The 11,582-nt window shown below is 42.5% G+C and overlaps 1 protein-coding gene across 10 annotated transcripts in view; it reads right to left on the bottom strand.

Moving 5' to 3' along the window:
• Nucleotides 1-213: 213 nt before the first annotated feature.
• DLG2 (discs large MAGUK scaffold protein 2) overlaps nt 214-11,582 on the bottom strand; it is a 1,380,463-nt gene continuing 1,369,094 nt past the window's right edge. For all 10 annotated transcript variants that reach the window (XM_039231798.1, XM_039231799.1, XM_039231801.1 and 7 more), the window contains 2 exons: nt 7,936-8,027; nt 214-4,978 (listed from right to left, as the gene is read on the bottom strand). In XM_039231798.1, coding sequence (XP_039087729.1) covers nt 4,872-4,978; nt 7,936-8,027 — 199 coding nt within the window. In that variant the 3' untranslated portion in view covers nt 214-4,871. The remainder of the gene's footprint in view (nt 4,979-7,935; nt 8,028-11,582) is intronic.

Below are 11,582 nucleotides of genomic sequence, written 5' to 3'. Positions count from 1 at the left end.
TTGATGACAACAGAAATGATTGATTCTATTCTTTATGAAACGAGACAAATTATGCTTTGGGAGAAAATAATTTGCTATAAAGTATAAAATGCTTTAATATTTATATCTTATAATAAAACCATGACACGTTTATAAACACTCTATCAAGCATTTTTACAATGGGGCGCTGCTGGCAACTAGAAATACGCAATAAATATGCACAGACACACTGAGTATGAAATATACATCTCGATTTTATAATTGTGTGTGCTTTATTTTTTACACAAATGGAATGGAAGTGTCGAATATTTACACTTAACAGGAGTGTAAGCTGTGCAGTGTCTCTGTAAACTCCAGCCCAGGCAAGGAGTGTTTCCCCCCTCCCTCCCATCCTGCACTACAGCTCGATGGAGAAACATCCTGTCAGAGAGAAGCACAAAACTGTCATTTTGAAAGGATCTAACGGGTACAGCCTGGTGCACTCAGAAGTTAAGACACATTTAGGAAACACAAATTCAAAAAGGAGAGAAGAAAAGTTTGCCATCCCATTGGGAGTCAACCTTGCCATTTGGTTGTCTGTCCTCATGAGTTGCTAGGGAGATTCTATTTTCTGTCTTCTAGGTGCTCTTTGTCTAAATCATCCACCTGTCTCAGCTTGTCCTCAGCTGCTACAAGAAACTGCACAGCTGTACAAGAAATGATTTCCAAAGCACAGTTTTCAGTGAGGAAGGATATTTACAGACTGGAGTGTGTGTGTGGGTTTCCATCCACATTCATTCATACCCGATGTGGTATGTGTATAAATGGTATACATACCACATAGACCATACATACACATAAGTAAAATGCATATCCACAGAATTTTGTAGGGAGATCTCTGGCAAATCAGTTGTCAGCATGTCACTCCACATGCTTTAAGAGAACTGTCCCCCTTTCCCCCCTAGGAGTGACAAATTACTATGTATGATAAACTTAGGAGCTAGCCTGAGTCCTTGACTTAAATACTTTTGTAGGAATTTAGGCAGGACCAAGACAGGAAAAGAAAGAGATGTTATTTCACCAGCGAGTCCATTCAATCTCACCAGAGCAATCACCAGCTGAAAAGCAGAGGGGGCTTCACATGAAAATGGAGGGAAAAAAAGCTTATGAGTGGGGAGAAAAATGTCTCTCTCCAAATCAAGGCGATGGCATGGCTTCAATGAGAAGAAAGAGCTTTGCTGTCAGAAATGATTTTGGGGCCAGAGTCTGCCTTTACAGAGAGGAAGTGTCCTCAGAGCCACGGGATGATGCTGGGAGTGGGCTCACTTTGGACCAGCCTTCAGGCAGAGAGGCACCCAGGTGCCGGCAATGCCCAGAGCTCATGCATCGTCGCTGCCAGGGCAGCGGTGCAGGCTGGCTCAGTGAGGCGTGCTGGAGCGGGCTCCAGCCCAGGACCTCATGCTCAGCTTTGCTTTCTGGGCTGCGCGGGTGAAATGGTGACCCAAAGGAATTGTGTCATCAGTCCAGTGTATGGACTTGCTGTCCGAATCAGCCATGAGCCCTTATAGGACAGAAATATTACAGAGTGGGGTATGGGAGAGGAGAGGATAAAAGGTGTGAGGAGAAGAGGAAGGACAGGAAGGGAAAGGGGAATGAGAAGCGGAAAGGGAAACTAAAGGAGATGGAGAGACAGGGGAGTGAAGGGGAGGGAGTAAACGAGAGAACACAGAAGAAAGGCAACACTCAGGGAAGACAGGCCAATAGGAGAAAAGGAGAGGTGTACACAAGAAGGGATGGAATGAGATCGACATGGAAGGGGGTGGGCAGAGGTGAATAATGAGGAAAAACCAGAGGCAAGAGCCCGGGGAGTGGAGAGTTTCTCCCTGGCTCGGGGTCCGGAAGGGCTGGCAGTAGGATCGAGGACAGCTCACAGGCACCTGAGTGCGGCTTCAAAAAGATGGGCTCACTGGGCAGAAGGAGCCAAGCCGAGAACTCGGGGCTGCGGGTGGGGTGGTGGGAGGAAGGCCGGCAAAGAAATGGCCAACAGATCCTGTGGGAGGAGAGCAAAAACAAATGCCCCTGCAATTAGCTGACAAATGCGATTTTGATTTTGGTAAAGCTGAGACCCCCGTGGTGCTACACATTGTACCAGAGCATGAAAAATAGCACCAGTGACACGATCTGGCACTTTTCGGAAAGGGCCCAGCATGTGAAGGTGACGTTGCGCCCCCAGCAAGCCTTCAGATTGGAGAGAGCTCCGGACAAAGTTTGCAGTGTTAGCACCAGTCTGGCCCCAGGCTCCAAGTGCATTTGCACCAGATGTAATCTGGGTAACTTTCCTGCTGTGTCCATACAAGTCATCAGATTTGCTGCAAAATACACCAGTCATTGGAGCCGTAGAGACCTCAACATTGGGAAGCGCAAGACAACAAAACAAATGGAGGTGTAAATTCTATAGGAAAAGACCCTCTCACCAATTGGCTTGGTGATTCTTCAAGCAAATATATATGTATATATATATTTATATAAATCTACATAAAAAATCAGTGCAAATGCCAATTCTAATCTGGAAGCATCTACACTAGGAAAATAAATAATTATATTACTACAAAACCATGGGTTGGTGGATCAGTTTGATTGTACTCAGCCACAGCAATACTTAATATTAAATGGAAAGCACATCACACGACCCGCGGAAACATCTACTCATTAATGACAGTCCTTTAAATAAATGGTTGCATGCTCAGTTGAGAAACCAAAGAAGTTATTATGGTGGCCTAAAAATAGAGCTGGGATCAGGAATGGCATTCTGGTGGCAGAAAACTTCTGGCAGCAATATTGATGAAAGTAGGCCTTGACCTGAAACTTGGCAAATCGCAGCCACGGACATATCTTAAACATTTTGAATGCTTTAAGGAAGTCTCCAAAAAATTTAACTTTCATCAGAGGGAAAGTGCATTGCTAGCCCTTCCGTTGGCAAAGGCAGCCTCGAGACTCTAGGTAGATGCATAATTTTGCATTTCTGTGTTTGGTTTGGTGACTGAAGGGAGGCAGACAGTGGTAGTTAGTGTAAGATGAATAACACTGGTTTTTGGAAAGAGACCCTCATTCTGAGCTCTGATGTTCTTACTGTGAAGAAGCCCCATCACTGCTGATGGCTCTATCTCTCGCTCTCCCATCCCAGCCTGCATGCTGGTTTGCTGCACAGTGTGGCAGAGTCCCTGCCAGGTCTGATGTACCCCAGGAATAAGGCGATGGGGCTTAGTCTGGGCATGCATAGAACCCAGAGTTGAGTGGTTATTAAGATCACTGAAAAGTCTCTCTCTAAACACCTTGGGCACAAGCAATGCTGATGTCGTCATCAGCTCTAAAGCGGGATATAGGCTTCGGGAGGTTTTTTTTAAATCACCATTATTATAATTGCTAAAAAATAAACTCGGTCCAGGTGCAGACCCCAAGAAAGGCAGTTCAACTGGTTGAGCTCAAAGTTGTTAATTGTCTTTTCTTGTGGTTCTGTCTCTTTGCCCTGTACACAGAAACAAAAGTCTGCACCCCTCACCCCCAATCAGGTACATCCCTCTTCCTCAAAGAAATAGTGCTTCTTGGGACAGATCTCTCCATGGCTCTGTACCATCTCTGGCTATTACAAAAACCCTCAGTTACTTGTGAAACAGACCAAAAAAAAAAAAAAGTCCTAATTACTCATGGTTGGCTAAAGTACTAAATGATCCTTTAAGAATTGCATGTAAGTAACTAGGAACCAAGTTATTCAGCTATCTATTTGCATGGCAGGCCCAGGTTGTTTAACAAGATGAAAGCAAAAACTTCCCTTTATATCGTTTGCCTGAGTTTGTGTCTGAAAGCCATCAGCTTAAAAATGCATTAATCAAATATCTTCCAAAAATACCCATGAGGGCAACTCATTAAGGGATGTGCTCCATGAGAGTGTGTCACTAATATGGAAGGGAGATCATGGGAGGTCAGTGAGGAGGAAGTCTTTGTCAGACTTTGGAAGGAACTCAGATGTTCTTAATGGATCGTTGGCAACAAAAGGGAGAGTGCAACTTTCAATTCTTGAATTTGATCATCTGCTGATAGTGCATACATTTAGTCTTTCAATTAGTCTTTACAAAATATTTCACAAAACTTTTTTAACCTATAGAAATTCGTTTCTATACATTTGATATATTTTTATTGTATAAATTATTCTCATCTGTAGTGCCTTCTTTCAGCTTATAAATGGCAAAATAGACAATAAACAATCATAAAGCTAACCTCAGGTGGAATCCCCTCCTCTCAGTGAGGTCAGTCCTCCATACACTTGTGAATTTTATGAAATGCTCGTCTTTGTAGATGCCAGTCAAGAAACTTCAAGAAACTACACACTTATCTTTCCCTGCTATTATGCCGTCTCCAAAGGGACTCCTTTCCTTTATCCTTCTTTCTTTCTTTCTTTCGCTTGTTAAGAAATCAAAGGGTGTGCATAGTTATAAAATTCAAAGTGTACCAATTACAGATGTGGGTAATGGGAAGGTTGGTGAAGTTCAAGTGCTGGCAACTTTTCTTTAAAGCAAAAAACACAGAGAGCTCAGCAGCTAAATCAGCTCGACATCTGCTGGGGTGAGGAGGCTGCCCATCTCCTGGCCAGAAAGCCCTTCAGAGGTTCATCCCTACACCTGGCACTTTGAGCAAACCAAAGCCTTCCTGCATACTGCAATGTCTTTTCTGTCCCACCCTTTGGGCCCTCCGTTTCCTTCATGGCTTCACACAGTTTGTGTTGTACATTCATAAGAATTCACATTGACTGCAAAAACATAAATGCAACAAAAACATAAAAGCCTCCAAGTAGTATATTATATATATTTTGTTCTTCTAAATGCTCTTCTGTCATTGTTGGAGGTGCAGTAGCTAATTTATAACTTTTCCTTTGAGGGAATCCAGATGAAAGGCCCAGATTGCTCTTCAATAACAAGCTTGCATTGATTATATATATCTTCTAAGGTGTCTCCTTGGACAATAGCTAGAACAAAAGCAAACACAGCAGAATTAGGAATATTATTCCCCGGTTGGTGAAGAACAGCTGTCAATCACACTGCAGAAGCTTGAACCAGTGACAGACAAACTCATCTGGAAGCTTCATGTTACTTTTCCTTAGTAAGAAAGAAAATAAAAAGGGAAAATTCACCTAAGCAAGACCACATCAGTGATTAAAGGAAAACAAATGCTTTCAGTGCATGTCTTAGATCAGGTAACAAATGTACCACAGTCTTTCTACTTTTCTACATGTCTGTCTATAATTTGGGACAATAAATCACTAATATAGTCAAATTTTATGGGCACCTACTCTGGGCCAGGCACTGGGCGAGGCATTGATCAGCTTTTAGATTGAGATCTCCCTGCTTATCAGAGAAAGCTAGCCTCATATTCTGTATACTGTAATTACTCTGGCAGGTGCAGAAATTCAGACATATTAGACACAGAGGAAATAATAAGGTTTTGGAGGCAACTTTTGCTAACCCCTCGAACCCCAAACCCTTTAATAGGAAACCACATTCATTCTCCAAGTAATCTGGTAAACATATTTTACCATCACAGGGCTGCTCAATTGAGAATGCCTCACGACGACAGCTTAAAAAAAACATACACTATTTTGTAGTAGAAGAAACATAAACACACTACTATTACCTAAAACAACAAGTCACCTAAAGGAGATTTAAGTACCTTTCATAATCTCCTTTAAAGTAAAGTTTTCTTACAGATGGATCTCCAAAACATGTCAGCACTATCTATTGGACATTAGGGATTAAAATGAATTGCTACTGAAACATAGTTTAGGTCTTCAAAAACAACCCTGAGAATATATTGACTATTGCATTTTATTTCTGATATGAACCACTGCCCAAAATGTGCATAATTTTGATCTGCTGTTTATACCTAGATGTTCTTTTTTTTTTTTTTACAAATAGTTTATTGTCAAATTAGTTTCCACATAACACTCAGTGCTCATCCCCACAAGTGCCCTTCTCCATGCCCATCCCCCCCCCCACCCACATCCATCAGTCCTCAGTTTTTGTCAGCATTCAAGAGTCTCTCATGGTTTGCCTCTCTCCCTTTCCCCCACCATTTCCCCCCTTCTTCTCCCCCTTGTTCCTCCGTCAAGTTCCTCCTAATCCTCCTATTCATGCAAACATATGATATTTGTCCTTCTCTGCCTGACTTATTTCGCTCAGCATAACACCCTCAAGGTCCATCCATGTGGCTACACATGGCCAGATTTCATTGTTTCTCATTGCCATGTAGTATTCCATGGTATAGATAAACCACATCTTCTTGATCCATTCATCTGTTGATGGACACTTAGGCTCTTTCCATGTTTTAGCTATTGTGGAGAGTGCTGCTATGAACATTGGGGTACATGTGCTCCTATGCCTCAGCATTTCTGTATCCCTTGGGTAAATTCCTAGCAGTGCTATTGCTGGGTCATAGGGGAGTTCTATTGTTAGTTTCCTGAGGAACCTCCACACTGTTTTCCAGAGGGGCTGTACCAGTTTACATTCCCACCAACAGTGCAGGAGGGTGCCCGTTTCTCCACATCCTCGCCAGCATCGAGAGTTCTCTGATTTGCTCATTTTAGCCACTCTGACTGGCGTGAGGTGGTATCTCAGTGTGGTTTTGATTATACCTAGATGTTCTTTTAGATGACACATAATTCATACCATTGTTACTGATAGAAATTTTCCTTAAGATTACCTGATTCAACATATTTGCAAACTGCTAAACCACTGGCATTTTCCTATTCTGATTAAGATGAAAAATAAAGCAGGTAACTTCTCCTAAGGTAATTCTGGAGGAAATTTCCTGCTTTAGTTTTTTTTTTTTTATTTTTAAGAGAGAGAGAGAAAGAGAGAGAAAGCGAGTGGGAGAGGGGCAAACGGGAAGACAGAGAAAAAGACAGAGGCAGAGAGAGAATCTTAAGCAGGCTCCACGCTCAGGGCGGAGCCCAACTCAGAGCTCAATTTCCAGATGGTGAGATGCGGAGCCACTTGGCACTCGTGGAATTTCCTGTTCTTAAGCCATTTGTTATTGTAAGGCAAACTCCACACACTTCGATTACTCTTTGGATTTGGTCAGTGTTTCATGAAAGTGAGGAAGGAGAACCCAGGATACCTGGGGCAAGAAAATCTTCCTCTATTCCCCAAACTTCATGTTTCCAAGGAAATGTTTAAAAAGAAAAAGGAAAAAGGGGGCACTTGGGTGGCTCAGTCAGTTAAGCATCCAACTTTTAATTTCAGCTCAGGTCGTGATCTTAATGGTTGTGAGACTGAGCCCCGGGTTGGGCTCTGCACTGAGCAGGGAGTCTGCTTGGGATTGTTTCTCTCTTTCTCCCTCTCTCTCTGCCCCTCCCCTGCTCATATGCATGTTCTCTCTCTCAGAGTAAATAAACGTTTAATAAAAAAAGTAAAAGAAAAAAGTTTTGCATTGGGACCTGACTTGGTATTAATGGAAACACCAGGAAGTGTGTCGGCATCTTGCTCAGGTGCTGCTGATGGGGACACAGCCCTGCAAGTCACTGAAGCAGATAATGGAGCCCTGAGACTGCTTCTCATGAGTCACCACTTTGGATGCTGCCTATCTCAGCCCTAAACGTTTCTTTTTTAAAGATTTTTGTTGAGATTAGGGAGATAGTTTAATGAGGTACCGAATGCCTCGAATCTTCTTAATAGCAGGAGGTAGCTCAGTGTCATATGTGACTCATGCTTTTGGGTAGGGCCAATGGGAACCTGGAAACTGACAGTAGCTGAATCCAAAGAGGAGAGAACTCAGAGTTCTGGGTCAGACAGGTAAAGCAGAGGGAAATTAGGGCTTCTCCGAGGAAAGGTTTTAGGGTCCAGGTACACCAGCCCCAGACTCCTCTCTAAATGCCAGATGTCAGAGAGTTGATCCTTTCTCTCACAGTACAAGGGTAAATGAACTTACCTGTAAAATATTCTCCAAATTCTTGTTCTAGCTTAATTGCACGATCGTAGGTTTTCTTGGCTTGTTCCTCTGTTAGACGTTTATTCATCTCCCTGAGAAAATGAGGGTTTGGTATTAGAACACACGGGGAATGTACCAAATCCTGAAAACTTAAAATATGTGGCAAAAATGAAAGCTGCAGGAGGCACAGCGTCATCTTAGCAGCTTCCTAGTCCTCATTTGGGATTCTTCTTTGCTGGAATAATTTCAGCAACGAGGACCCCCTCCCAGAGAGCTCACCCTTGGCTCCACACTGGAACCGAGATTGATGCAGAGTCTATCTGTTTTGAATTCCTATCACTGGTCCCTGTTCTGTCCTCTGCAGTCATACAGAGTGGGACGAAACCTCTTTCCTCCATGACAGCCATCGGGGTCCTAAAATCCAGTGCTCATGTGTCCCTTGAGGTTGTCCCCACTCCTTCAGAATAAACTGTCCTATTCCTTCATCTGTTCTCTCATTGGATGTGATTTCCAAATCCTAACCTTCCTGGTTACTCTTTGGACTCTGTCCTTGACTGTCTTGATCTGTCTTAAATATGGGACATAGACTCGAATAACATCTTCCAGGGGTTGTCAGAAGGGGGAGAAGAGATTGCGAGAAGGGAAGGGACACCACAGCATTTTGTACCTCATCACCTCTGAGAGACCTAGACGTGACCGTTGGCAGGTCCTGCTCTCACGGAAACCTTTGATTTCTCTACTCCCCATCCTCCCTGAGGGCTGTGGCTCATCATCAGCATGTCGTAGGAAATGTATGGAATGGAGAAACAAAGTGCTTCCTGAGAAGATGTGACAGGTGCCTTGGGCATGTGGATCTTTGAGGCCCAAGAGGCATTTTGCCACCCTCCCTGCTCAGCTTCTGTAAAGGGTGAAGCATGTCTATAGAAACAAGAGCCCTGAACTTCTCTGTTTTTATATCCAGATGGCTTTAGAAGGATCTGCTGGGGAAGGCATGAATAATCCAATACAGACAGAATGTAACAATCAAACCTGATGGTACCAAAATATTTTCAAATCGATTATAAGCAAGTAACCTATATAGTGAATCAGGGTAGAGGATCTTGGTAAGAATCTCCAGTGTTGACTTGGTTTTGTTGCTGGTCTGGTAGGAGAATGGGTTATAAAGTATTATGCCTGGGATTCTCTCTCTGTCCCTTTTTTTTCTGTCAGTCTCTCAATGATGGTGTATATAAGTGCTCCTTAATCACTGTAATATTTAAATCCAACCTAGTCTCAAGGACAAATTGAGTGGAAAGGAAACAGAAAAATAATCCAATCTCCTGATTCCTAACCAGCAGCAGCTTTATTTTTCCATGTCCTCTAGGTGTTAAAATTCTTTGCCTACCAAACAAGCTGTACTTTACTAAATAAAAATTATATTGTCTTCCTGTGTTTGATTAATCAAAGACATTTTACTAATCAAAGACTGACAATTCTTTCCTCTGATCATCATATGAATGCCAGTGTGGCTGCACTGGGCTGATAAAAAGTCTAGCCAAGAGAAAACTGGGATGCATCACAGGGGCACGTAGAATATTGAAAGCATTGCTGCCTCTGCATGTCACTGAGGAAGCCAGAGATTAGGGCATGGGACAGGTGGTTTTAGAGCAAGTAGCTGTGGCCTGAAGTAATAAAGGGACTTGTGAAGGTAAAAGAGGAGATCCGGTGTCCAAAAAAGTTTTGGGGTTCTTTTAAAACCAATTTTAGTCAAACAGACTTCCCATTGTACCAAGACTTTCCCAAGAGGCTTATTTGGAAAAAAAATTAAAGAACTGAAGTCAGATATTAACATGATTCTAGACATGAGGTGATAGCTGTGGTACAAAAAAGTAGGAATTTCCTGAACTCTTGATGTTGAAATAAAGGCATCTCGTCCCAAGGGACGGTATCTACAATACTCCTCCCAAAGAGCACCAGCCCCAGAAGCTGTGAGTGCATATTACCCTTGGGTACAGAAGATGCTGGGAGAAACCCAGGGATACTGTTCACAGAAAGATAGGGTTTTGTTCCAGATGTCAAGAAGGCATGTGGCTCTGGACCTCCTTTGACTTGCCCAGCTCATCTCATCTGGGTTCTCAGAATTCCCTTTGCACTTACTACAGCCATGACTGAATTTTGATTTTTATCCTCTAATATATCATCTATTATATACATTGTCTCCTTGCCTAATCTGTGAGTTCTTTGAGGGTGGAGACTAGGGTTTGTTCATCAGCATGTGTCATAGAGCCTGGCTCAAGACTTAATTGTTGAATGAGTAAGTGAATGGATGAATGGAGAACTAGACAAATAAACATAATTATATTACAGTTGGAGATAGGAGTAAACATTGGCCACTGTGGGAGCAAGAAGGTAAAAAACAGATTAGGGGTAGCAAGGTAAAGAGACACAGGAAAGCTTCACACTGCCACAGGGTGGGGGTGAGGAACAGAAGTGGCACGGTAACCTGCTATAAAAAGAACATCTCTTTTATAAACACCCTTGATTTTATGCTCCTCCGAAGAATCAGCTATGTATGTGCTAATAAGCTCTGTGGTTTGATGTGAATGATGCACTTGAGAAATAATGTGTGTGATGATCTGTCAATGTCTAAATGTGACACCCGCCATGCTTTTGTTCCAGTTGACCTAGCATTCACTCCTTCCCCGGGGAATGGGCAATTCCTGCTAGCTTTGCTCCTAAAGTAAAACCCTTGGAAAAGAGTGAACTGGAAAGTAAACATCCAGTCTTTAATAATAAGATCAGATTGGTTTGAATGTCACCATTACTGCACTCGAGACTCATGAATATGGCTGCAGCAAATTATGTCAGATTCACGGTCTTCATCGCGGAAGCCAGCCTTCAGTATGTTTAACGTTCCTTGGTGATAAGTGGCTGTGACAGCGCCCCAAGGCAAAACTAAATAAGTCATCTCATAGTTGTGGAAGGAAGTAGACCTTCTCCCACCGAGCACCAGATGGGAATGTCTCCCAATATCACACTAAAGCAAATGTGCCAAGGCTGTTTCTCCCTCAGGCTTCACTTCTCTGGGAAGCTATTTATCCCGCTGTGTATTTATGATGTGAAACCTAGTTTTCTATTTCTGAAACAGGACTTTAAGATGTTATTCCCCAAAGGTGAGGGCCATTTTTCTATTCTTCTTTACAATGTTGGCATTGCTAATAATATTTATTAAGCCCTTTACAGATTATAAATTGCTTTCACATCATGAAATTCCTGGTTGCTTAATTTACTTTGTGCACTACCCAACATGGTATCCCATTTGAGGAGAAATGTGATGAATGTTATCAGGGATAATAATATCAAGAACCGGTATCCTATCATCAACATGTGTTTTTCCATGTGCCAGGTATGGGCAGAGATCTTTATTATAATTTAACACTCAAATTCTCAGGGCAGAAGAAATTGTCAATGGTCTACTGATTTTATTTCTGCATCCTGGGAAGAACTTTTGTCCATCTTTTATTTATGGGAATGTATTCTACTTTTAAGATATGTCTCTGGCGAATTCCCCAGGGAATGACTGTGTATTTAACTTAATTCTCTTAGGTTGCAATTCTAGCTCCTATAGCTTGCTTTGCTTCTTCGCTCCTAGAGAAGATGTGGAATGG

This window comes from Hyaena hyaena, unplaced genomic scaffold (genome assembly GCF_003009895.1).
Source record: "Hyaena hyaena isolate Hyena2069 unplaced genomic scaffold, ASM300989v1 scaffold_59, whole genome shotgun sequence".
Taxonomy (NCBI): domain Eukaryota; kingdom Metazoa; phylum Chordata; class Mammalia; order Carnivora; family Hyaenidae; genus Hyaena; species Hyaena hyaena.
This window is presented reverse-complemented; position numbering and strand designations above follow the sequence as displayed.